Source organism: Thamnophis sirtalis, unplaced genomic scaffold (genome assembly GCF_051295495.1).
Source record: "Thamnophis sirtalis isolate CommonGarterSnake01/CBP01778 unplaced genomic scaffold, rThaSir2_p1.2 scaffold_4, whole genome shotgun sequence".
In the NCBI taxonomy this organism is placed as follows: Eukaryota; Metazoa; Chordata; class Lepidosauria; order Squamata; family Natricidae; genus Thamnophis; species Thamnophis sirtalis.
The window spans coordinates 117,484,061-117,511,416 of NW_028261384.1; the positions used below are offsets into that span (position 1 = coordinate 117,484,061).

Below are 27,356 nucleotides of genomic sequence, written 5' to 3' on the forward strand. Positions count from 1 at the left end.
GTTGAGGCAAATTTGCCTCATGAGTGGATTTAAATGGGAAAAGGCTCGGAATACAGGTAGTCTTCGCCTTGCTACCGTAGCTGAGCCCAAAATTTATGTTGCAAAGTGAGAAATTCATTAAGTGGGTTTTGCCTCATTTTATGACTTTTCTTGCTACATTCGTTAAGTGAATCACTGCAGTTGTGAAGTTAATAACTCGGTTGTTAAGTGTGTAGGAAGTTAACACCCACCCCTCTGCTAGAAAAATGAACTATCCCGGGAAATATTGAAAAGGCAGAATATTATATTTCCCTGGATCAGAAATGGAGAAACATGTTTTTAGGCAGGAAACAGACTCACTCTTAATAGCCCCCACCTTTGTCAATTGGCCATTAAAAAGTCTGAGCTAGTCTACATAACAAAGGTAGGATTGGCCTTCTACAGATACTCACCACATGGCATCTGGGAACTCAACCAAGCTTGGGACTCAAAAGGCACACAACCTACAAAGTTAGCTAAGACACACACACGCCCTGTCTCTGGGAGTCTAACAGCCAATCAGAATACATTTCTTATACAGGAACAAGAAACAGAGAGGTGGGGCTGAACAGAGAGTATAAAAAACCCAAGAACTCTCAGCAAGCCCCTTCTTTCTCTTTTCTTCTTCACCCAACATCTGGAAGCATGTGATCCCCCTTTTCTGTTCAGTAGCTCCTGTCGACCATTAAACCATCTTTCCAAGCAGCCTCCATGTTTCCAGTGTCTTTTTCCCCACTTGGAGCGGAATCCAGAAGGACATTTCTTCCAACAACAATTGAATCTGGCCTCTCCATTGACTTTCCTTCTCAGAAGGTTGCAGAAGTGTATGACATGACCCCTGGGTCACTGCAACCATCATAAATGTGAACCAGTTGTTCAGCATCCGAGTGTAAATCACATGACCACAGGGATGTTGCAACTGTCCATAAGTGTGAAAAATGGTCACAAGTCACATTTTCAATGCGGTTGTAACTACAAATGTTCACTAAGCAAACTGTTGTAAGTCAAAGAGTACCTGTAGAATGTTTGGCAGTACTGATGTGTCCCTGCACCTTCGGTACTTGATCCTGCAGGCTTGTTGCTATGCTGAGCCACATCTACAATCATTGTGATTGTTAACATTCCTTTGTGTCGCCTTAGTCAAGCATCACTTGACTGGAAGGCCTCGTTCATCAGCTCAGTCACAGAAATCGTATTATGAAATCCACAGCCTATTGTGTAAAAGCTCTCCTTGGATCCAGAATTCTGCCTTTCAGTTCAAAAGCTGTTTTTAAATTCAGACTAAATCTTTATTGTGGTGTGACCTTCCCACAATTGCGAGGCTCTTCCTCCTGGCTGTTTTAATGTACATTCCTTTAGTCCCTGAGTTGGCAGAAAATGTACCACCATACAGTTAGCCCTCAACTTACAACAGTTCATTTAGTGACCATTTGAAATGACAGTGGTTACTGTCAACTTACGACCATTGTATGATTCCCATGGTCATGTGATCAAAATTGGCATATGATGCATGGCAGTTGCAGTGCCCTGGGGTCATGTGATCCCCTTTTGCGACTTCTGATAAACAAGGACAATGGGATAGCCAAATTCACTTCACAACTGTCTTACTAACATAACAATTCCAGTGATTCACTTAAACCACTGGCAAAAAAGCAATAATAATAGCACTTAGATTTATATACTGCTTTACAGTGCTTTGCCGCCCTCTCTGAGCTGTTTACAGAGTCAGCCTATTGCCCCCCAATAATCTGGGTCCTCATTTTACCCACTGAGTCAGTGAGCCTGGTGAGATTTAAAAGATCATAAAATGAGGCAAAACTCACTTAACAACAAAAGTTTTGGGCTCAATTGTGGTCATAAGTCAAGGACCACCTGTAATTTTCTCTCTCCTGACAAAGGAATGCTAAATCTGCTTATGGCCTTCAAGTGTTTTTATCCTTAAATTTTTATTTCAGAACAATTTAAGGACAGCAATGTTTTGATCCCCTTAGCTTCATCTCTGTCCCCATCCCGTGTCATCAACCAGTGGGAAAACCACTCAAAGTGTGATGGGAAGGCATGCGTGATGGTGGGTAAATACTTGAGACGGAGAACTTAATCATCTTTGAAGTTGCCATCTGACAATTTATTGGTATGGAAGTGCTTCATGGCAAGAACTTATCACTAGGACTATTTCTGAGTATGGCTCTATGGGTTTTTTGGTGACCAGCTGACCACATCCCAAAATAGCCTGGGAGGAGGGTAAGGACCTTGCATAATACATCAGGAAAGCTTCCTGGTCTTTTGAATTCAAGACATTTTAATAACCTATTTACTGGACTTTTAGAAAGCCAATATCCTAAGGTAATCCTTGACTTCTGATTGGTCACAATGACTGTTTGAAGTTGCAACAGAACCCCCCAGGACTATTAACAACCCAGGCCCATTCCCATAGTCAAGTGATTGCATTTGGGGTACTTGTCCATGTAGATTGTCAATCATCCAGCTCATGGCTTTATTTTTCCTTGAAGATATTTTGCTTCTCATCCAAGAAGCTTCTTCAGTTCAGAAAAAAGCATCTCTGAGGCACTGAGCAACCAGTCGGCACTTAGAGCCCCATAGTCACATGACTGCAATTTATAACTCCCCCTCCCCTCCCCTATAAACCAGCATTTACTTCCGGTTTCTGGCATAAACGTCCATTGTGGGGTCAATGGAATGATTTACAATTGTAATTCTGGGCTCAATTACATCATAAGCTAGTTTGACTTGTATGAGCCCTAAACTCTTTCATATGAACATTCAGGCTAGTGGCTGGGATTGTTATTAGCTTCCTATATAGCATGTTATTACTCATTTATTGCTTCATTGTAAAAAAAAAATGGAGGAGAAAAAGAGAGGCACAGAGTTGTTGTAGATTGTAATAACACTCATTTAAAACATGTCATTTAAAACACTCATTTAAAATTGTAATTTAAATTAATCCCTTTAGAGAACATTTCAGTATTATAAATGGTTAACCCCAGTGTTTCTCAACCTTGGCAACTTTAACATGTATGGACTTCAACTCCCAAAATTCCCCAGATAATACTAATTAACACAGAAAGTATTTCAACGTGGGAAAAGCCACAAATGTTTTCATGATTCTGCGCTAACTATACATCAGTGCATTTATCTGAAGCAAAATAGCCATAAATAGATATCACTTCGATTAAATAAATAAATATGTATATATTTGAATGATTTGTAATTCAAAACCATTTACAATACATTAAAAAAAATAAAGCAAGTAATAATATGAACATAATACAATATTAGGGACATAGTAGTTCAGTGGCTAAGACACTGAGCTTCTTGATCAGAAAGGTCGGCAGTATAGTGGTTCGAATCCCTAGCACCATGTAACGGAGTGAGCTCCGGTTACTTGTCCCAGCTTCTGCCAACATAGCAGTTCAAAAACACGTAAAAATGCAAGTAGAGAAATAGGGACCAGCTTTGGTGGGAAGGCAACAGCGTTTCGTGTGCCTTCAGCATTTAGCCATGTCAGCCACATGACCACGGAGACATCTTCAGACAGCGCTGGCTCTTCGGCTTTGAAACGGAGATGAGCACCGCCCCCTAGAGTTGGAAATGACTAGCACATATGTGCAAGGGTAACCGTTACCTTTTAATACAATAGAGCACACTTGTTTTAAAATATATTGTATTTTATATGATAGTGTACACCAGAGGTGGGGTGTGTCCCGGTTCGGCCCGCCCGGCCAGACGCTTCTCCAAATACGCAGAAGCGTTGCACAAGCGTGAGCACAAGTGAACTGGTAGTAAACTGGTTAGCAATCCACTACTGGTGTACACCAACTCAGAGCCTCTCTTTGAAGGAAATGGGTGGTTTAGACATATGAAATATAAATAAGTAAGTAAATAAGTTCAAGGATTACCTTTATATACAGTGAATCCATGTGATGCCTGCATGGTGCTTTGGAAAGTGTGAGTCAGATCTATCTGCGTAAACCAGATATCCAATCTCTTCTGAAGCCCAATCCAAAATGGGCTTCAGCACCTGCATTCAATGAATAGAAAATTAAATAGATGCAGTTCCTGACTGCATCATCGTCATCATCTTCATGAATGGGGCACCTTAGATCATTCCCGTAGCAAGATTTCTACTGGGAAAAGATGGAAAGCACTACTTTACCCTGATACAGTTAAGGATGAGTTTAAGCAGCCATCGGAATAGACTGGGGATGAGATGAAGACTGTTATTAAGACAGCTTTAAAAAAGGTGATTAGAAGGGCGTCTTTATGCCATGGAGAGCAGGACATAAAAAAGAAGCCACTTTTGCTCTCCGCGAAAATTTTGGAGACATGGAATGCCTACCAGAAAGAACATAACCCCCTCCCCCCCTCCCATCTCGATCTCCATGCTCATCTGAATGGGGCTGTTGTTGTTTTTTGTGCTAACAGGATGACTGTCATGAGCTTCCTGGTCCTCATTGTCAGCTGGGGCTCCATGGGGCTGGAGACAGCAGCAGCTGTGGTGAGTGACGGGGCTGTGGGTAGGTAGGGTTGGAGGGTGATGTTGGTCAGGGTTAAAATGGCAACGAGCAGCATTTTGGGAGAGCGCCAGTGGAGAGGGGGGGGCAATTAAGGTTAACCTAGCAATATTGGCAAACTGTGTAGCAATCTACAACAAACAAAACCAAGGGAAGTTCACTTCTGATATGGCCCTCTCTTTATGAACTGATATATTCCAAGTTTCATAAATGAAAATAGTGGCATATTTGTAACATCGCCATGATAATATCAAACACCCTTTTTAAGATTCTCTAATCCCTTAATTCGGGGTAGTGTAGGGGTGACTAGATGAAGCTGAGCATTTACTGGCCGGATGCTCTTCCTGATGCCACATAGAGTTCGCAGCAGGTTTTTCGGGTTTTTTTTTGCTTCAACATTTGCTTTGGGTACCACTGCTGGGAGATCTCCTATCAATAGATCTTCAGTCTATTCTGCATGGCTCATTAGCTAGGGATTATGGGAACTGGACTCCCACACAACTGGAGACAGTACTATGTTGTGGGTTAGGAGGCTATTCTACTGTTTTACACTACATTCACAAATTCTTCCAAGAGGCTGTCCTATAACCATTTACAACCTGTAATACAGATAATCCTCAACTTATAACTGAATGTTTATTGACTGTTCAGAGTTATGACAACCTCAAAGGCTGCTTTACAGTCCAGAAAGCACATCAGGTCACTATAAAATACCACATTCACACAAACACACACACAAACACACTCTCCTGTGGTCATGACTGCATTTCAGGCTCTTGTAGCTGGGTTGACATTTACAACTGGTTGCAGTGACTTGTGGTCACATGACCACAATTTGTGAGTGTTTTGCTGATATACATATATATATATATATATATATATATATATATATATATATATATATATATATATATATATATATATATATACATACACATACATACATACATACACATACATACATACATACATACATACATACATACATACATATATACATACATACATTATACATATAATGTAAATCATTTGTGTACCAAGTTTGGTTGAAATTGCTCCAGGCGTTCCAGAGTTATGCTGGAACATACACACACACAGTATATATATACTTGGTACACAGATGACTTACTCACTGGGAAAAAATACTGTGAGGGTAAGACACCCCTAACACCCCTCGGTGTGTGTGTTCTGCTAAGATACAGCCTGTTGTGCTTTAAAATGGCTTTTACTGTACAGCAAGTGGAGTTGACATGGTAACAGCTTCACAGTACTCCACAAGGGGGCTCCCTGTGGTAAGGGGGAAAATCCAACATTAGAAATTACATTTGATCTGGACATTTTCCCCTTATAAATAAATACCCGGGCAACACCAGGTTATCAGCTAGTTTCTGATTAAAAAAACACGGAAAGTGGATTTGGACTTACTACTTACTACTTAATGACCATTGTAAAAATTGTCATAAAATCAGGTCCAGTCATGTTGGTACTAACTTATGACTGCTATGATTTATGACTGCAATTCAGAAATTTGGTAACTGGATAACTTACTTGGAGTTACAAGTCGAGGATTACTTGTCCAGTTAGTCCTTGACTTAGGACCACAGAAGGACCAGAATTTCAACTGCTAAGCAACACAGTTATTAAGTGAGTTTCACATGATGTTATGGCCTTTTTTTGCCACCGTTGTTAAACGAATCGCTGCAGTTAAGTGAATCATGCCGCCGTTAATTGAATCTGGCTTCCCCCATTGACTTTGCTTGTCAAAATCGAACTGGGAAGGTCGCATATGATGATCACATGACCCCGGGATATTGCAGCCCTCATAAATACATGTTCATTGCTAAGCACCCAAATTTTGATCATGGGACTGTGGGGCCCCTGCAACAATCATAAGTGTGAGGACTGGCTGTAAGTCACTTTTTTTCAATGCCATTGTAATTCTGGACGGTTACTAAAGAAATAGTTAAGTTGCAGTCTACCTGTATGTGTTCTTTGAGGTATATTAAGACAGAACTGTATCATGGTTCAGAACACTCTCGGGAGCGACAGTATATAAAAAGAGCAGACAGCTTGTACAGAATAAAGTATATTGCAGAATAAAGCATGCTACCATCTGTATGCAAGCATTTCCATCCATCAACAGAAACAAAATGTTTCTGTTCTCTCTACTGGGAAGCCTAAGAGACTGAAACGGGTGAACACCAAGTCTTATAATGGAACATTCTACTTGCTATGGAGATTCTCAGACCTCCAGGTCACGGTTGTTCCAAAGATATTTTTTCAAAAGGCAACTGGACTTTGTTTTCCCTTAAAGACGTGTCACTTCAGTCAGAACTGAAGAAGCTTCTTGGATGAGGAACAAAACGTCTTCAAGGAGAAAGGAGTCCGGTTGCCTTTTGAAAAAGCACCTTTGGGGACGATGTTTTACTTTCCTTTTTAAAATAAAGCATGCTTCGCCACGACAAACACACAAATAGGGTCAGTAATTTAGCAAAGGCAGATAATAACATTAGGGCTGTGCCTTACATTAGTGGTTCCCAAGCTTTCCGGCTTGGCAGTGGCTGCAGGGAGTGTGGAGGAGGGAGAGGGGATCGCTTCACACATTCATGCATCACTTTCACAAATGCAGTTTCATGCCTGTGCACACACTTGCCCGATTCTGAACAGGCTGCAGCTGAGCATGAGCTTGTACTGGGGTTGGAGATCCCTGTATACAGTACTGCATATTTAGCTAAAAGGTGCAGTGGCTCAGTGGCTAAGACACTGAACTTGTCGATCAGAAAGGTTGGCAGTTCGGCAGTTCGAATCCTTAGTGTCACGTAACAGAGTGAGCTCCCATTACTTGTCCCAGCTTCTGCCAACCTAGCAGTTCCAAAGCATGTAAAAATGCAAGTAGAAAAATTTAGGGGTGCAAAGTGTCAGGAATTTCATTTGGTGGGAAGCTAACAGCGTTCCATGCGCCTTTGGCGTTTAGAAATGCATGTCACATGGCCACGGAGACGTCTTCCAACTTTGAAACAGAGCTAAGCACCACCCCCTAAAGTCGGGAACGACTAGCACATATGTACGTGGGGAACCTTTACCTTATATTTAGCCATTATGCAAACATGGGAGAATCATATTCTCCTGCACAGACTGTGCCTCAGATTCTCTGGACATACAAGGATAGGGTCTCTAGTGAACTTCTGCAAAACTTGAGCTAGCCTATTGGGGCAATTGTATAATTGCAAGGTATCACATCTTATTCATTTATAGGCACAGATTGTTACCACTAATGCTACCAGAATAGGATGCCCAAGGGATGGGTGGGCAGAAATCCAGCACCCCACTCAGAAGGACCTAAAAATGAAGTAAAGCTACTACTGGATTTTGTAACAACTGGGGATCTAATCATCATCTAACAGAGCTCCTCCATAAATCCAAGTGTGCATAACTTGGGCCAGCTCCAAGACTTCTTCAGTTTTTGCACAGAATGTTTAAGGCAGTGGTTCCCAAACTTGGCAACTGTAAGACTTGTGGACTTCAACTCCCAGAATTCTCCAGCCAGCAGAATTCTGGGAGTTGAAGTCCACAAGTCTTAAAGTTGCCAAGTTTGGGAACCTGTGGTTTAAGGCATGATCCCAAAGTTAACAGGATCAGAATCTCATTTAGGAGGTAATTCAGGGAAATGACCCGGAGGCCTGAAAAAATGACAGGGAAAATGCAGGAAAGGAGAGGGGAGGGGGGAGGGGAGGAGGAGATGGTTGGCCCCATCCATCCAGGAGAAGTTCTAGAGGAAGGATAAGAAGCAACGAATGGAAACTAATCAAGGAGAGAAGCAACATAGGGCTAAGGATAAATTTTCTGCCAGTGCAATTATGGTAATCAGTGGAACAACTTGCCTCCAGAAATTGTGGATATTCCAAAACTGGAGATTTTTTAAGAAGAGATTGAACAACCACTTGTCTGAAATGGTGTAGGGTTTCCTGCCTAATCAGGGGGTTTACCTAAAAGGCCTCCAAGGTCCCTCCCAACTCTTGTTATTCTGGATAGCAAAAGTGAATTCCTGTAGGCCCCATGAAATTCCTGACACTTTGCACCCCTAATGTAAAGGCAATGTCTGTAAGAGAAATAAAAATGCAGTTGTGTTTCTTGCCACTGCACGTAGAGGAACTGGCATGGTTTTTGCCCATCAGGCTACTTTCTGAAATCAGAGTGACATCAGCCAACCAAACTGGCTGGTGGTCTTGCCTGAGAAACTGCCTTCTGTTCTCTGGAGCACAAGAATTTAATTGCTGGCATTTTCAGCCCAGGAGAGTGGTGGCATTTGAAAGTAGGTGGGGGAGAAACGATGGTGATGACGAAGGGATTTTCTCACCATCTCACCTTCTCCATATATATTTTTGCCCATACAACACACATATGGGCACACCCATGCCTACACTCTCTCCTTACTAATGTTTTAATTAGTAGGCGTTATTCAGAGTCCCTGGAAAAAATAAGAGAAAGCATTGCATTTTCCATCTGTCTCACTAACTCTTTCTTAATTCTATTCTTCTGAGAATGAGTGATTTAAGTGCTTCTCGCAATGGTACGCAAGCCTCCCCCCCCTATGAGTTGTCCCCCTGCCAAACTGCACTTCTGCTCCATTAGGCCAACTCAGCCCCTCCTCCCCACAAAATGCTATTCCAAATCCAGAACCTGTCTTACACCTGTAATTTCTCTCCCTCTCTCTCTCTCTCACTTTCTCTCTCCCTTCCTCCCTCCCTCCCTCATCTTAGGGCTACCTCATTAAGATGAAATAACTCTCCCACAGATGTGGAAGTACTCCTGTTCTCATTTGTCTTCTCCAATCTGCTGCCCACCAGCCCTCTTTATGAACCTCCCATAACTTCAATGCATTTACAAACAACCTGTTGAAACGGGGTGGTTTTGAAGCCAAATATTTGCATTGAAAGGAGGCACTTATTATAATGAATATTTTGGGTGATAGAACCACAGGAGTCGTAACATTGTGATGTCATTCAAATGGCCAAAGTTACTTCTTTACTTTATTGCCATTGTACACAGTTTACACATACAACGCAATTCACATAAATCCACCCCAAAGAAGTAAAACAAGAACAAGAGTTCCTAGATACCGCAAGCTGATCCAAAATCTTAACATACTTCATTTCTTTGTCTCCCCAGCTGATGTTGGCAGGAAATTATTCTGTTAGCATCTGGTGATTTGTCAGTGAATGTTGGCTGCCTCATCTTTGCGGATTCTAGGAACTGGATCCGCAAACTCAAAAGTGAAAAATGTGGGCTCCCTGCACAGTATTGGTTGATCAGCCTGTCCATAAAGAAAGCACAATTGTGGCCTTTGTTGATGCATTCATTCAAACCATTTTGACCCTACTCTTCAACTAAAGACAACCAACAAGCTTACAGTCTAAAAACAGATGGCAGGAAAGGAAACAGAGAAGAGGAAAGCAAGCGAACCGAAGCATTTTTGTTAGAGACTTATACAGCTCAGCTAGTTAACGGATAATCCCGATTCCCCTCTCTCCCAATTGAAGGAAAGACAAGCAGAGGGAGAAGGTGCAAATGACTAGTTTGTTGGGATCCTTGGTGCTCTCTGAGCTTGGTTGTTTTCTTGCAGACGTTTCATGGATACACCCATTTCTTTGTGAGGAAGCAAAAATTCAGGAATCCTCAACTCAACCATGTCTTCACTTCACACATTCCAGTTAAATGTCCTTGATGGTTATATCATCCTCGTCCCCATTCTTCCAAACCATCAACTGTTTCTTTTTTTAATAGACCTGTCTTTTTTACCCTCAGATTGTCAGAACTGACTAGAATATTAAATTTATTTTCACTTTATTTAATTCTCTAATGTTGTGTTTGCCAACATTTACAGATGACTGCCCTAACCCCAGTTTACCCCATTAGCTCAATGTTCTGAGTTTGCATAAGACACTGACCCATTAATCAAGCACACTGCTTTGCACAACACCCCGGGAGGCTTAAATATGGCGAATAGTAAGTCATATGTTTGCAAATGCAGCTAATATGACTCCTTTTTTACTTCTCCCAACAAGGGGGGTGGTTCTTCCAGACTCTGTGGCTTTCCTTACTTTTTACAATTCATTCCTCCTCACCGTTTGCATTCTTACTATGGTCAATCCCAACCCCTTTGGCTCCAGCTTTCTTTTTTTCCAATTTAATTATAGCAATGTGTGGGGTCCGAAGGCCACTGACCGTAAATGTCCCTTTCTGACAATTGCCAAACTTCTGCTCCACACCACCCAGACTGTAGGGCTTTTTTCCATGTTCTAGCAAATCAAAAGCAAGCTTTTTTTGTTTTGTTTTGATGTGCTCCATCTGTGTTCTTGGTAGAGATTTTATCAGGATGTTTTCAGGGGTGGAATTGAAAAATTGAAGCAAAAAGTTCTCTGCCTGATTGCTGAGTGGGCATGGTCTACTCAGCCTTCTGCACCATGCTGGGGAAGTGGGCATTTACTCCCTCCCCAGGCTCTGGAACAGTGGTGGGATTCAAATAATTTAACAACTGGTTCTCTGCCCTAATGACCAGATGGGTAGGCGGGGCTCAGTGGTCATGTGACTGGGTGAGCGTGGCCAACTCAACGTCAGCCATGTCGATGGGCACTTCGCATGTACAATGTAATAAGGGTTAACCAGAGAGGCAGTTTCTGTAAGCAGGGCAATAAGGATTAGGGTAGAAACAACACCAGAATGTTTCCTTCCTGCCTGCCTTCCTTACAGGATTAGCCCTGTAAAGTGGAAAAAACAAAATGAGATTTCTTCCAACAATCGGTTCTCCCAACTGCTTAGAAAGTTAACAACCGGTTCTCCCGAATAGGTGCGAGCTGGCTGAATCCCACCACTGCTCTGGAAGCTTTCCTCAAACCTCCAAAAAGGTGAAAACTGCCTTCCCTGAGCTCCGGAGGCCAGAAATGGACTTCCGGAACTTCCAGGAGGCCCACTTTTCGCCTTCCCAAAGCCTTTGTGTGGGCCTTGCACTTACCTGGCATCCAAAATGGGCTGCGTGGAAACTCCTGGGAAGGGAGGGGAGGGGTCGGAGGGCCAGCCAGTCCTTGCAACTACCTGTTCGGCGAACCTGGTGTAAAATTAGCATCCATTTGCCCAAATCGGTCCAAATTGGCTGAATCTCACCCCTGGATGTTTTCCTCTGAGGACAGAGGCTACTGCAGTCCACTTCTGCTGGCTGCCAGCAGTTCTCGCTGATTGGAAGTTAACTCAGCCTTCCATCCTTCCGAGGTCGATAAAATGAGGACTCAAATTGTTGGAGGCAATATGCTGACTCAGTAAACCGCTTAGAGAGAGTTGGAAAGCACTGTAAAGTGGTATATAAGTGCTATTGTTATGTGGCAAGCTTTATTTCTATACATATTATAGATAACACTTCAAATTCTTTGCCCGTAACCTTGTTGATCTGGTCTAACGAGAGTTAAGACCCCAAAGCTGCAGAAGGTCCCAGGATGTCCATTCCTGCTATACAGGTAGTCCTTGACTTACAACCATTCGTTTAGTGGCCGTTTGACGTTCCCATGGCACTGGAAGAAGAGATTTACAACTGCTTTTCAAATTTATGACCATTGCAGCATTCCCCATGGTCAAGTAATCAAAATTCGCATGCTTGGTGGGTATTGATGACAATTGCAGTGTTCGGGAGTCACCTGATCATCTTTTGCAACCTTCTGACAAGCAAAGTCAATGGGAAAGCCAGATTAATTTAATAACCATATTATTCAGCTGTGATGGTTAGAATTGCAGGTTAATTCTGCCAACTGTCAGGAATTTGATCCTGACCGGCTCACGTTTGACTCCGCCTTCCATCCTTCCGACATCAGCAAAACAAGGACCCAGATTGTTGGGGGCAATAGGCTGATTCTGTAAACCGCTTAGAAAGGGCTGTAAAGCACTGTGAAGCAGTATGTAAGTCTAAATTCTATTGCTATTACTAACAACTGCAGTGATTCACTTAATGACTGTGGCAAGGAAGGTTGTAAAATGGGGCAAAACTCACTTAATAGCTGTCTTGCTTAGCATTGGAAATTTGGAGCTCAATTGTGGTTGCAAGTCCGACTACTGTTGTACCCAAAATGGGCCCTAGCCTGGTGCAGAAGCCAATAAAGCCCACCAGACATAAGGAATGGCATTTTCAGCTTCTTTTAGTAGTCCTGCAAAAGGGTCTCAGCAGCTAAAGGAGCCAAGGCCCTGGAACAATGCAGAAATACAAATGTTATTCAATTATGATTAAATAAGTTAATACCCTAGTCACACATTGGATCATATATGACATTTATGCTAATAAGCTTTCTTAGCAAAGGAGGTGTGTGTTTTATAATAAGCTAGAGGTTACCAAAATTTATATATCTCCAGTACGTGCCTTAGCTAGCATCCTTGTAGTGTGCCCTAGTATGTAACTTTCTTGTTACTAGGCAGTAGTGTTCACTATATGTTACACTCATCACAGGTATAACTTTCTGTCAGCAATTCCTTTAACAAACTTTCCTAATTCCAACCTGTGTTGTTCACTACCTGTATTTTTCTTTCCTGTTTTCCCATAGCTATAGATCTTTTAACGATCTCCTTTTGAATCTTCTGGTTCACCCATGCCTTAAAAGTCTAAGCTCTCCCACAGTTTTACTTAGTAGTCTCTGATATTGATCAAACTGATCCAGTGTTGTTCTCCAGCTGGCACTTTCTCCAATCCACCTTTGTCAATATGTATGGATATCGACAGCAAATGAATGCACTGCAGTAAAATAAACTTTTGTTTATGCCCCCTCCAGGGACTGAGTGATTTCTGCTTTGAGCCAGATGGTTACGTGATGAACACAACCCAAGCCAGGACTGGACTTAATCCAGGTAAGATAAGATCTGTTACATCTTAAGGAATAAAGATGTTGGATTTGCATCTGGGGAATATCAGAGCTCCCAAGCTGTGAAACTGCACTGTAGCAATACCTTCCCAACAAGAATGCAATGTGCAAAATTTAGTAGTCATTGTGATATATGCTCCAGAGAAATTAAATTAAATCCCACTTTCCAAATCATTTGGCAAGTTTTTATATTTAAAAAAACTCATTTTAAATTAAATTTTAAATTTAGTTTACCTGTTAGCTGGACTATAGGGTCTTTGGCAAATCCGTGCTGAACTTTTTTAAGCAATTGAAATCTCAAAATCATCCAAAGGAGAACTAATATCCTGTCCCTAAAATTCTGCTTTTCAGTGAGTTCTGAAAGCAGTTACATATGTTTTGTACAGTTATTTTGTACTGCTTTTCAAGGAACAGGAACACTGATTTGGGGATTTTGTATATAAGAATTGTTGCTTTAGAAAAGACAGGGGGGAAGCAATATTCTAGGCAGCTGTCTTTTCTGCAATGGGATGCAATTTTTCCTTGCCATGATTATAGGAGGGGAAAGGTTAATTCTGGTGTTTTGATAATTTCTGAATCCAACCTGCTCATGGGACATTTGTTGGGGAAAGTAGAAGGAAGTGTTAAGGGGTTGTGAGAGCAGAGAGCGTATTTCCAAGGAGACATGATACCTATATTATGCTAATAATCTATCATTTCTTTTCCTCCAAATCCACAGTGATTTTTTTAAATTCTGTTTTCAAACAGAATTGTTTTTTTTAGGAGGAAATAAAAGTCTGATTTTATATTTTATATATATAACAATTTCTATCATTATAACAGTGAACCTCTTTGTACACACAAGAGGCAGCTATTTCATTAAAAAAGGCACCTGTTTTTAATTTCCTAGCTTCAAAAGGCAATTCAAAACAGAGCAGCTTTAATAAGAAGAATAATTTTCCAAGCTTAACAGTCAATGTGGGTGAATGGTGGCAACACCCTGGTCTTGAATATAATGAGGGAGTCAGGAAGTAATCTTACATTATGGTCCTGGTTTGGTCTATTGTTTTAACCTCCAAGCTAGAAAGGAGTTGGTGAGTTAGGCATGAAAGCAGGCTGGGTGACTTTGGGTCAGTCACTCTATCTCAGCCCAACTCATATCATGGGTTTTTTGTTGGAGGAATAGGAGGAAGGAGAAGCATTAGATATGTTTGTTGCCTGGAAATGTTTATAAAAATAATAACAGTTATGAATGAATGAGTCTCACCATTTTGGCTACTAAAAGTAAACCATCACATTTAAATGATGCACATCTAATGTCCTAGAGCAATGTGATTTGTCTTGCCTGCTGAAAGGTTGGCCTGTCATGAAAGTATCAAACGGCTGGAGCAAATGATGTCCAACCCTGGCAACTTTAAGAGTTGTGGATTTCAACTCCTATATTGGCTAGGGAATTCTGGGGATTGAAATCCACAAATCTTAAATTTGCCAAAGTTGGTCATCCTTCAGCTTAGAGTTTCCTTTAGTGGGCAGGAGTGAAAAATCCATAAATATGCATCAGGGTTGCAATTTCCAGAATATTCAACTCACATATGGCCAAGATGATAATTCCAATTCCTTCCAACAGTTCCCAGGGTATAGCTATTTAATGCATTTTATTTTGGTGACTGGTCTCTGTTCTTCTTGCTGCTTCGGTGTGTGCGCACATGTATGCACATTTTTCTTTGCCTAGGCTTATCTGAACAAGTACAAATGTTAGATAAACAAACTCAGGAGTTCTAAGAAAGCATTTAAAAGACTTAATGTGTACAGTAGCTGGACCCAGTGTCTTGATGCCTTTTTTCCCTTTTCCTTTAACCCTGTAGAAATCCTACAATACTATTTAACCTGCAGCCAAGATATTTTCAACCCTTTTCAGCAGGTAAGTATTCCCTCTTTTCCATTCAAATAAAATGTGACGTGTGGATGTTGCAGAAGTTTGAGGAAGGTGTATTGAATTCTCTGATTTACCAAATGGCTAGTTCAGCTCTCCTCTAGCAGCAGATTTAAAATAAAAACTTAGTTACATTTTTGCTTTGTTATTTTCATTTGATGCTTTGCAAATGGTCTTGTGTTTGAAATCCCCTGGTTTTATGCAAAAAAAATAGAATTTAAGCTTATTTGTGGAGGGGAGGATTATCCCAATTTGGGGGTTCCTTCTATTGGGGGCTTGTAAATTGGCTAACCTCAAATGCAGGTAATCCTTGACCTACAACCATTTGTTTTGTGACCATTCCAAATTACAAAAATGGCTTACGAACGGTCCTGGCACTTACTAATGTCACAGCATCTCTGCAGTTGTGTCATTGTGATCTAGGTTCTTGGCACCCGGCTCACATTTACAGTATGACAGTTGCAGCGTTACAGGGCCACATAGTGGCCATTTGGGAGCTTCACAGCCAGCTTCTGACAAGCAAAGTCAGAGTCACAAATCACAATTGTGTGACGTCTTGTTTAACAATTGGGGTGATTTGCTTGACAGCCGTGGCAAAAACAAAATTGTAAAATTGGGTACCTGGCTCACCCGATGCCTAGCTAATGACTGCCCACTGCCTAACCATGAATTTTCTGATTGCAACTGAGGTCGTAAGTCAAGGACTACCCTTTGCACTGTGTGTTTTTCTCTCATCCCCTTTCTGCCAACTCTACTACAGAGACTCACTGTGTGTCAGAGGGCGCTATCCAACATACATTCGCAGCTGTACGGATTGGAGAGAGAAGCCATCCCCCACTTCCCAGCAGCCGAGGTCAGTGGGAATGCTCGGAGAGAAAGGGATGCTAGGATTACATGATTCTTTTGGACTGGGAAAAGCTATGGGAGGCAGCTAGAGGGGAAGGGAAGGCTGCAAATTAGGGCAACTAGGTTTCTCATTCATACCATTTGTACCTTGCAGAAGAACATCATATCCATCCAGAGTACTTTGAATATCACAGAAAGTAATTTCCATCACCTTGTAGCTCTCCTCAACTGCCGGGGACTTCATAAGGTACCCTCGTTACTTTTATTTGTCATTTAATTTATCCAGCCATTCTGCCTAACATTTCTCAGTATTTCTGGATACATTTTGAGATCCTGACTTTTGGGCCTATTTCCTCGGGACACAATGGGCATGCATGCATAGTAACGGTATCATGGTAATGGTATCATTTGTGTGCCAAGAATCGATAGCTTGGCGCTCTCCAAATATTGCATGCACAGTCGTGGGCAAGGATAGAAAACAACGGTTCTCCAGATGCTAACTGCATCTTCCAGGATCCCTCGCCATTATCTTAAGCTGAATGTCCCAGGCCAATAGTGCTGAATTGTCGAATCTGTAGTTGAAACATTTGGAGAACCCAAGCTCTTTCCCCATGAGCATAGATATGACTTCCTCTATACATCATAAGGGTGTCATGTCCCCATCAGAGCCTGAATCTGCAGAGGAAGATGAGCCAGATCTGGAGCCGAGGGAGACCAAGGAGGAGGCTTCGTTGGCTTCGGAGGAATGTGGGGGGAGGCAGGCTAGGGCCCTTCAGGATTGGGACGGCTTGCTAGCAGGGAGAATCAGAGCCAGGACAACCAACAGAGGGCAAGCAGTGGAAATGGGGAGCAGGCGATGAGCAAGAACCAGCCCTCCTAATGCCCGAGCACGGAGAGTGGAGAGGAGGCGGGAACAGCGCAAGCCAACCAGACGACTCAGGAGGAGAGCGCCCCGCCCAGTGGTGGGATTCAGCCAGTTCGCACCTATTTGGGGGAACCCGTTGTTAACTTTCTAAGCAGTTGGGAGAACCGGTTGTTGGAAGAAATCTCATTTTGTTTTTTTCCACTTTACAGGGCTAATCCTGTAAGGAAGGCAGGAAGGAAACATTCTGGTGTTGTTTCTAGCCTAATCTTTATTGCCCTGCTTACAGAAACTGCGGTTAACCCTTATTACATTGTAACAGCTAAGGCGAAGCGCCCATCGACGTGAGTGACGTTGAGTTGGCCACGCCCACCCAGTCACATGAACACCGAGCCCCGCCTACCCAGCTGGGCAGAGAAACGGGTTGTTAAATTATTTGAATCCCACCACTGGCCCCGCCCCTCTTCACAATGCACACCTGGGGACTGAAATGCTGTGGAGAAGGGTGTTTGTCGGGAACAAACGCTGAATTCATGGAGTTTTGTGTGCCATTGCCGACGTTTGGAGTTTCCTGGACTTCTTGCTTTATTTCTTGCTTCCTGGATTAATTGCCTTGTTCCTTTGCTTCCTGGGCTCATTGACTTATTCCCTTGCCCCGCTGGATTACTTACTTTGCAGCCATTGTGCTCACAGCATTTTGCTGGACTACTTACAGCCAGAGGATGCTGGAGGAGTGTTTGTTTGTGTGTGTGTGTGTGTTTGTGTGTGTGTGTGTGAGATCACTTCAGGGCTGAAATGCTCTGAAATCTGCTACCGGTTCGTTTCGCACAGGCGCTAAGAAGCCTTTTCTGAGTCTGCAAAGGTAAGTAGAACAGCGAGGGGGGGGAAACAGCTGTGCCGCGCAATTTAGATTCGCTAGAAAGCAGGATTTCCTGCTTTCTAGCGAATATAAATTGTGCGGCATAGCTGATTGTCACACAGCTGATCATCAGAACTTTTTAAAAAACTTTTTAGCATTTTTTTACTGCCGGTTTGCCCGAACCGGTAGTAAAAAAATGCTTTAAAAATCTTTTTTAAAGTTCCGATGATCAGCTGTGTGACAATCAGCTGTGCCGCGCGATTTCTAGCAAATATAAATTGCGTGGCACAGCTGATTGTCACACAGCTGATCGTTGGAGCTTTTTTTTAAAAAAATTTATTTAAAGGATTTTTTTTTACTACCGGTTTGGGCGAACTGGCCCGAACCGCTAGCATTTCACCCCTGGATCACTTTGCTCAGGGATTTGCCATAATGTGGGAGCAGTTAAGGGGCGATTTGAACTATTAGCTGATTGTGTTGCCTCTGTGCCTTGCCTGGGGTCATCCCAAAGAGTATGTTCCTTTTTATATGAACAGTTTTCCATTCAAAGCAAAAGGGAGCAATCTCTACAGGGCAGAATCTCAACACGGCACACTTACGGCATACTGTAATTTTATAAGCAGTTTGCACACAAGGATTTGAAGCATCGGTACACCTGCTCACAACCAATGAGAGTGAACCATGGAGGGATTATAAGTCTCAGGCCAGATATCAAAGCCATGAAGAGCCATGGTAGCACAGTGGTTAGAATGTAATACTGCAGGTTAATTCTGTTGACTGCCAACTGCCAGCAGTTTGGCAGTTCGATTCTCACCAGGTCAAGGATGACTCAGCCTTCCAGCTTTCTGAGATGGGTAAAATGAGGAGCCAAATTGTTGGGAGCAATATGCTGACTCTGCAAACTGCTCAGAGAGGGCTGTAAAGCAATGTAAAGCGGTATATAAGTCTAAGTGCTAATGCTCTAAATCTAGAGGATGAATGAGCCATGGCATACTTATAACTTTACAGACCTGTACTTTTCATCTTGGTTTTTCAGACGGAGTGAATAATTCCCATTAAAGGGGGGGAGGAGGCTGTAAAAGGGAGAGAAAGTGTGGGTTAGTGGTTAAAAAAGATAATGTTTCTCATAAGAAACCAGGAATCATTGCCAATAGACTTTAAAAAGTCCATCTGGAAGCTACCTCTATGTCACTTTCTGTGTCTCCTAGGACTATGTGGATGGCCTCAAAGGGCTGTGCTATGATGGCATGGAGGGATTGCTTTTCCTCCTCCTCTTCTCCTTCCTCTCTGCCCTTTCCTTCACCACAGCTGTCTGTAGTCTGCCCCGGGCTTGGAAGAGGTTCCAGAACAGGTGAGCGCTAATATCCAGGGTATGAGAATTGTGAGCCTCAGTTTTATGCATGCAGAATTTCTCTTCACCACCTCCAGATTAGGCAAAAAGAAATATATCCTGCAGCTCAAATACACTGAAGGTAGTTGCTGTAGGGTTGTCCCCAATTCGGGCCTGAGCCTGGTGCCGAAGCCAATGATGGACACCAGACGCGAGGTGCAAGTTTTCTGATTGCTTTTTATTGGAGTACTCCAAGGAAAAAGGTTCCTGGTCAAAAGGCCAAGAACCAAGAACAAAGGATTAAGTAAGCTTTATACATTTTCATTAAAGGAAAAGGCAGGACAAAATGAGATAAGAAAGACATATCATATAATAACATTTTAGTAACAATTGTACAATTTGTTCTATTGGTCTCCAGCTGTCCCTTAGCTAATGAATGCCCCAGGACTTATTTAATACACATTTCATTTGCTGGAGGTTATCCCTAACTTTTAACTGAGGTCTGTAAGTTGTCTAACTACCCATAATTGCTACAAACTTTACACATGCATATTTCATGTGGTGGATAAGCATTCTTTGTTCTTGCCAGACAGACCACCACAATTACAGTCTTCCTGATTTACTTTCAAGTGTGCGCTATGACCTTGATTTAGCAGCCAGTCCATCAGTAGATATGAATAGCCACAGTCTTCAGGATCTGTATAAATGCCCAAGCCTTGAACGCTCACGGGCTTCTCCAAATCCAGTCACCAAATTGTAGCTTTTAATATAACCAGAGGAAGGAACTATGAAATGCAAGTAGTCCTTGACTTACGACCTCAATTGACCCTAAAATTTATGTTGTTAAGTGAGACATTCGTTTGCCCCATTTACCACCTTTCTTGCCACAGTTTTTAACTGAATCATTGCAGTTGTTAAGTTAGTAACACAGTTGTTAAGTGAATCTGGCTTCCCCATTGATTTTGCTTATCAGAAGGTCGTAAAAGATTATCAAATAACCACCCCTACCCCCAGGACACTGCAACCGTCATAATTGTGAGTCAGTTCCCAAGCACCTGAATTTTGATCATGTGATCATGGGGATGCTCTAACAGTTGTAAGTGTGATAAACGATCATAAATCACTTTTTCAGTGCCATTGTAACTTTGAATGCTCACTAAATGAATTGTTGTAAGTCAAGGACTACCAATAGGGAGTTAAATCATATTAGTCCTATTTAATTAAAATTAAAGAATTTTAATGTGAAAAGTTATTCAATTTTAAATGGTATATTAATAAAATCTTGGTTTTGTCCAAACTCTGCCTATTTTTTGGCATGCTTCCTCACTAGTATGGTGGCCTAGAGGCGGAGCTCTCGCCTCACAATCAGGAGGCTGTGAGTTCAGTCCTAGGTAGAGGCAGATATGTCTCTCTCTGGGCACAGTGAGAATATATCTGCTGAAAAAAACCCTCCATTGGCACCGGGAAGGTCATCCAGCCAGTAAACATTCAGCTCTATTCAGTTACCCAGAGAGAGAAATAACTCTGTGCTGCAAGAGATTATGGGGTTGTTAAAAGAGAATGATGATGATCCTCAGTAGGCCACTCATAGGCCAAAAATGTTGCACATCCCTAATATAGAAAATACAAAGCAAGATGATCCGATTCAGAATAAAGCTTTAACTGTTTGTTAAGTTTGAGTATCCCCACCCACTTCATGTCCTTAAACAAAGGTGTGTGGAGAATTCTGGGATTGGAAGTCCAAATGAAACAAGAGTGTGCCTTATTTGACAAGACAAATGTAAAATCTGTGAACTAGATCAGAAGATTGGGCCAAGTTGTCCTGTTTTCCTGCTCTGAATTTACACATTAAAGCAGGGAAGGGGAAACCATGGCCCTTGTGGACTTCAACTCCCAGAATTCCTTAGCCATGCTGGCTCAGGAATTCTGGGAGTTGAAGTCCACAAGTTATAAAAGTGACCATCCTGACCAGCAGTCCAATGCAAGGAATGTAAGGAAAACCTAGATGCTGATTTTCTGGATAGAACAGTGGTAGTCAACCTGGTCCCTACCACCCACTAGTGGGCGTTCCAACTTTCATGGTGGGTGGTAAGGGTTTTGTCCGATACTGAAGCACTTTCCCTTTTTTAAATTTAATTGACTTTTTTTAAAAATGTCATAGCATTATTTAAAAACATTTTCATTAGGTTTTCATAAAATCACAATTTCTGTGGAACTGGTGGGTGGTTAGAAAATTTTACTACTAACAGCAATACAAAAGTGGGCGGTAGGTATAAAAAGGTTGACTATCCCTGGGATAGACTCTTGTTTCCTGGATAGATGCTCTAGAACCGTAGTTTTCTTCACAGTCATTAGAGTAGGCAACACTTTCCTGGTTACTCACTTCTTTGCTCCTTTCCCCCCCACCCCTCTTTTTTCCCCTGAATTCCTGCATAGGGACTCGGACTATGACGACATGGAGGATGACGACCCTTTCACGCCCCAGGCACGTAGACCGCCAACAGTGCGCACAGGGGGGGCTGGGCCCAGCCTGCCCAGCTCCTTTGGCCACTGTTCAAGCTGGGGCAGCCGGGGCAGCCTGCGCCTTTCAGCCCCCCCCATTTCCAACGCCCCCGTCTCACAGTACATGTGAGTAACCCCCAACCCCCACCTCCCAACCCCCTCCCCACGCGCTTGGTCTTAATACCCCCTGCAAGGCGGGAGGGGCTTAGAGAGGCCCCCAGTGGCCCAGATCCGAGTGCGTGAGGGGGAGGGGGAAGGGAGGACAGACTCCCCCCCCCCCAAAAAAATTAGGAATGGATTGTTCCCTCTACCTCTTCGAGCTCTTTTCCTTTCCTCCTCACTCCTATCTCCTCCTTCCCTACTTCCCTGGCATTTTCCTCATCCCATTCATCCTCCTTCCCCACCGCTGCTTTAGTTGTCTGAAACCACCTCAGTGGGCTCCCTGATCAAGGAGAAGAGCTCATGCAATGGTCAACATTGTTTAGCCATTTTGAAGTTTACAGTATGGAGAATAATTGATTTACAATAGTTTGCGTAAGGAACGCTTACAGGAAGTCCTCGATTTGCGACCATGATTGAGCACATTTTTTAACTAACCAAGGCTGTTGTTAAGTGAATTTTGCTCCATTTTATGACTTTTCTGGCCACCCTTGTTAGGTGAATCACTGCCGTTGTTAAGTTACTAACACGGTTGTTAAGCAAATCTGGCTTCCCCAGTGATTTCACATGTCAGAAGGTCGCAAAAGGGGATCCCCTGACCTCGAGACCCTACAACCGTCATAAATATCAGTCAATTGCCAAGCATCTGAATTTTGACCATGGGGATGTTGCAATGTCCATAAGTAATTTTGAACAGTCGCTAAACGGACTGTTGTAAGTTGAGGACTACCTGTATTTCCCACTGTCTAGATCACCAGAATAGGAGAAGGATGTTTATTTTATATACTGCATTATAATATCGCCCCGTTTCCTATAGAAACATCTAAGCAGCATACTTAGTTCTTCTTATTCTTACTTTCATAGAGTATACAGATTTTAAGGGGCCTGGGAGATCATGTAGTCTGACTCCCTGACTAGTACAGGAATCTATTGTGCCCATCAGCATCTGTTTAAACATAAGATGTTGAGATGAGTTAACCTTTGTTGTCATTTTTTTTTACTGTGAGCACACTGGCACGCCTTAAAAATTAAATTCTGTTGCCCGCTCTCAAAAAAAGGATATAAACACCTCCAACAGAGAAGGCTTTATTGCCTGGAGATGCAGTCTCTTCCACATTACTCCTCTCCATTAAACACAATTTTAGATTTCTTTTACTACGGTGCCATCAGGAGTGATCCCACTAAAGCAGTTTCCCATAGAGATGGAATCATTAATTCCTTTGTTTTCTTCACCTGTCTTTTTTTTTTTTAATGTCTTCCACCTTTTTTCCATAACAGCGTGCCAGCCCTTTGTATCACTTTCCATTCCTGGCCCGAGCACCCCTTCCCTAAGATGATCCATTTATCAAAATGCGCTTCTGGAAATACCACTCTAGTCCCTTCACTAATGTGTTCCCAGTGGCTGATCCTTTTCTCACTCCAGGTTTTCTACACTGGAGTTGCTTACACTATCTTATCTTATCTTTCCATACTAAGCAAAACTGCTACCGTTTTATTGTTTTCTCCCCAATCTTTAACCTTTTCACTGTTTTTCATGCCCCATCCTCTGGAGTGCAATCCGGATCAAATGCATATTCAGAGAAATTACGTCTACCTAATTAACTTATTGGGCTGCAACTTCTATTTATATATTGGAAAAGCAGGTATTGCCCCTCCCTACATAAATATTCTCTCCAAAAAGAGGCAAATGCGCAAATCTTGAGATCCCTGATCTTCTCCTTTTTTTAAAAAAAAAAAAAGAGGAATTATACAAAAATGATCTCCATTTGGAGTTTTCATGTCATACTATCATGACAATAGTGAGATGGGGCATATATGTATTCCTCCAAATAAAGAAGATCAAGTAAGTCATGATGAACGTTGGCATCTACTGTATAATCCCGGCTATGGTTTATGGTCATGACATTTAAATAAACCAAGGGCCTTCATTTCAATGGACACATAGACCTGTGGTCCTCAACCTTTCTGGCTTGGTGGACTGATGGAGGCAGTGCGGCGGGATAGGGGATGGTTTCTCGTGTGCGCATGCACCGCTTTCACAAATGCATGTACTCGTTCATAATTTCCACAGCCTGATTCTGAATGGGCTGTTGTGTATCAGCCCCCTGATATAGACATTTCTGCAGAGGTCCTCCAGAAAGTTGCCGACGTCCAATAAAATAGAGGTTTCTAGTATTTATGAAGTGATGGACTGGCCTTCCAGAGCTTAGATAGCTTAGTTTGGGGAGGGAGGGATTTGTTATCAGCATCTTTCTTGGTGTCCCTTGCAGGAGTCAAAGCGCTTCGTACAGTGGCAGTCCTCAATTTGAAAGCATCCCCCTCATTGACCGTCATTCCCCACCCCCTTCGGTAAGTCAGAAGCGTGGAGTCCTCCATGTGTGGTAACCAAATGCAGCACGCCAGCAGTAGGCTATGACAGAGCAGAGACACGACGTGGCTTTGGTTTTATGATCCCCACTGAATTGTGGGGGATTGAAAATCTGGTGCATATATGTCCGAGGTGTAGGATTCTCAAAATAATAATAAAAATAATCACCTAAACCATCCCAAAGGTGCTTTGTTTTTTTCTTTGAAGACATTTGACTTCTCATCCAAGAAGTTTCTTCGGAACTGAAGAACTTTCAGAAACGGAAGAAGCTTCTTGCATGAGAAGTGAAACATTTCCAAAGAAAAACCAAGAAAGTTCAGTTGCCTTTTGGAAAAGCAGCTTTGGGACAACCGTGATCTGGATGACTGAGAGTCTCCAAAGACAATCACCTAATGTTAACAACGGACTTAGGTGGCAAAATAACTTTTTTTAATTGTTTTGGTCAAAGTGGGTTGAATCACTTCTAAATTGTGCAGTAAAGCAACATTTTTTTCAGCACAAGTTTTCTTTGTGCTTTCTTTGCTGGGGGGGGTGCAGTGGTGGTGGTTCTGAGGGGGTTTCCAGATGCTGCTGTCACCAGAGGTGGGTTGCTCCTGGTATGGCCCAGTTCGGCTGAACCAGTAGTGGAATTCAGGCCTGGGTCGCAGAACCGGCAGTGACCCAGGCCTGCCATGCCCCCGAACCGGTTCTCTCGCCACCACTGGGCCACCGCCATTTTGTTTTTTAGTGACTGCGTATGCACAGTTCACTGTAAATTGTTTTGCTCATAGGTGAAGAACAATTTACATTGTGTAGCGTGCATCTGGCGTGCGTACATTGCGCGTGGATTGCGAACCAGTAGTAAAACCGGCAGCAACCTACCCCTGGCTGTCACCAGAGGCAGAAAAGCAGATTTTTTTTATGATTTCTTGCATGGTTTGTACAATTTGTAACATAGATGTATTTAGCCTGAGACACCATATATCTATTTAACCCCCTTTTTTTGGATGAGAAGTAATTTGGTGGTAATTCCGGGCCATCAAAAAGATCTGAAGCTACACACAGTTTCTGAGCTACCTAATCACCTGACCTAGCAGACCCTAACCTTTCCAGCTTAATGGCCCGGCATGGGGAGGGCATGTGAGTGGCAGGTGCATGAATGTGCCCACAACTCCATTGTGTGGAGGACACTTGTGCGAGTGGAGATTTGCTCACGAGGGCAAGCATTCTCTGCTCTCACAAGTGGAACTTCGTGCACAAATGCAAGCTTCACGTGCACGCTTGCTCAATTCTCCCCTACCCCGGTTTTGAACAGGCTGCGGCCCAGGAGTGGATTGCAGTCTAGGGGTTGGGATTGGGACCCCTGATTGAACCGAATACCCACCCCTCAATGTTTCTACAAATATAACTACTTGAATACTCAGCCAGTATGTTGGTTGGAGATTTAAAATTTGCAGCCCCATCTCACCTGAAAAGTGTCAGGTTGAAAAGGTAGAATGACTGCTGTTGTAATATGGCTTGGTTATTAACTTCCTTGCTCCTCTCTTTTTATCATTCCATAGTATTCTCCCAGCATGCGAGCGTCTTATGTCGGTGCTAGCGAAGAAGTGGTCCTCCCCCGCCAGACCAGATTACAGTCCTAGATGCAACCCCGAAGACCCCCCAACCCAGATGCACACCACCCCCCAACTAACACAGAGAGACCTCCCCCCCCACCCAAACATTTACTAGAATACAACTTAAGTGAGCCTTTCTCACCAGGTGCCCCCTCCTCCTTCACTTGAATCTCTTCATTTGCCTACCTTCTCTAAGAAAGGAAAGGGAAAGGGGGAGGGGAAAAGAGACTATTCCTTGGGACAAGAGACATTCAGTGGAGGGGCTGAGCAGTGTGAATACATTAAGAGATGTAAATAAAGAGAGACATGGTTGAGAGATAGAAAGAGTGCGAGCCATGTGAAAGGGTGAATGGCAGAAAATAATTAGAAGCTGAACTACTTTCAAAATAGAAATGGAAGTTTACATATAAAGAAGCGTGTGAAAAAACCAGAGAATGGATGGAAAAATACATTTAAACACCGGATGGGTGCACACGATAGATAGATGGAAAGAGTATATGGATGGTGGAGACAAAACAGCAAAAGCCATCCAGCTAGAGAGGGATGCTCCTGCTCTGACCGTGGGCATGCCGGAAAAATGGAGGACACCACTGCGTCCTACCAAGAGACTTGAGAGAATAGGGGAATCCATTAGGGGCCCAGAGCTACCCATGCTTCCCTATCAGCCTCCTTGCTCCTAATTAGAACCCCCCTCCCCACACTAACAAGCATTTGGAACTTGCCCAGTTTAAAATAAAAGGGAAACTTTATTTTACATGGTGTCCATCTCTGATTTTGTACCAACACACACAACTGTGTGAGAGAATATGCAGTCATGAGGTAAGTATATCTGTATATTGCTATGCTGCCTCATCTTGGCGAGGGGAGGCATGTTATTTGGAGGAAGAATCAAAGAACATTAGGAGTATATGCCAAGAGTATGTATAGGTACGAGTAGTCCTTGATTTAGGGCCACAAATGAGCCCAAAATTTCTGTTATGAAGTGAGACATTTGCTAAGTGAATTTTGCTCCATTTTATGACATTTCTTCCATTGTTAAGTGACTCACTGTAGTTGATAAGTTAGTAACCCATTATCAATTGAATCTGGCTTCCCCATTGACTTTGCTTGTCAGAAGTCGCAAAAAGGTGATCGCATCATCTCAGGACACAACAATGGTCATAAATATGATCCCATTGCCAAGCCTCTGAATTTTGATCACGTGATCATGGGGATGCCAAAAAGGTCATAACTGTGAAAAAGAGTCATGTCACTTTTTCAATGCTGTTGTAACTTTGAACAGTCACTAAATGAACTGTTGTAGTCCTTGACTTTCAACCACAATTGGCATCAGAATTTCTGTTGCTAACTAATCAGTTGTTAAGCAAGTTGCGCCCAATTTTATAATTTTTTTTGCCATGGTTGTGAAGCAAATCACTGCAGTTGTTAAGTGAATCATGCAGTCATTAAGCGAATGTGGCTTTCAGCATTGACCTTGCT

The 27,356-nt window shown here is 42.6% G+C and overlaps 1 protein-coding gene across 2 annotated transcripts in view; it reads left to right on the top strand.

The window, feature by feature from the left end:
- The window catches only part of TTYH1 (tweety family member 1), a 102,477-nt gene extending 75,846 nt beyond the window's left edge, over window positions 1–26,631 (top strand). The window contains exons 6-14 of one of the 2 annotated variants that reach the window (XM_014065782.2): window positions 4,462–4,534; window positions 13,355–13,430; window positions 15,289–15,344; window positions 16,117–16,209; window positions 16,357–16,449; window positions 19,132–19,274; window positions 21,690–21,881; window positions 24,185–24,263; window positions 25,824–26,631. In XM_014065782.2, coding sequence (XP_013921257.1) covers window positions 4,462–4,534; window positions 13,355–13,430; window positions 15,289–15,344; window positions 16,117–16,209; window positions 16,357–16,449; window positions 19,132–19,274; window positions 21,690–21,881; window positions 24,185–24,263; window positions 25,824–25,904 — 886 coding nt within the window. In that variant the 3' untranslated portion in view covers window positions 25,905–26,631. The remainder of the gene's footprint in view (window positions 1–4,461; window positions 4,535–13,354; window positions 13,431–15,288; window positions 15,345–16,116; window positions 16,210–16,356; window positions 16,450–19,131; window positions 19,275–21,689; window positions 21,882–24,184; window positions 24,264–25,823) is intronic. The other variant, XM_014065783.2, reaches the window with a different exon arrangement.
- Window positions 26,632–27,356: the final 725 nt, after the last annotated feature.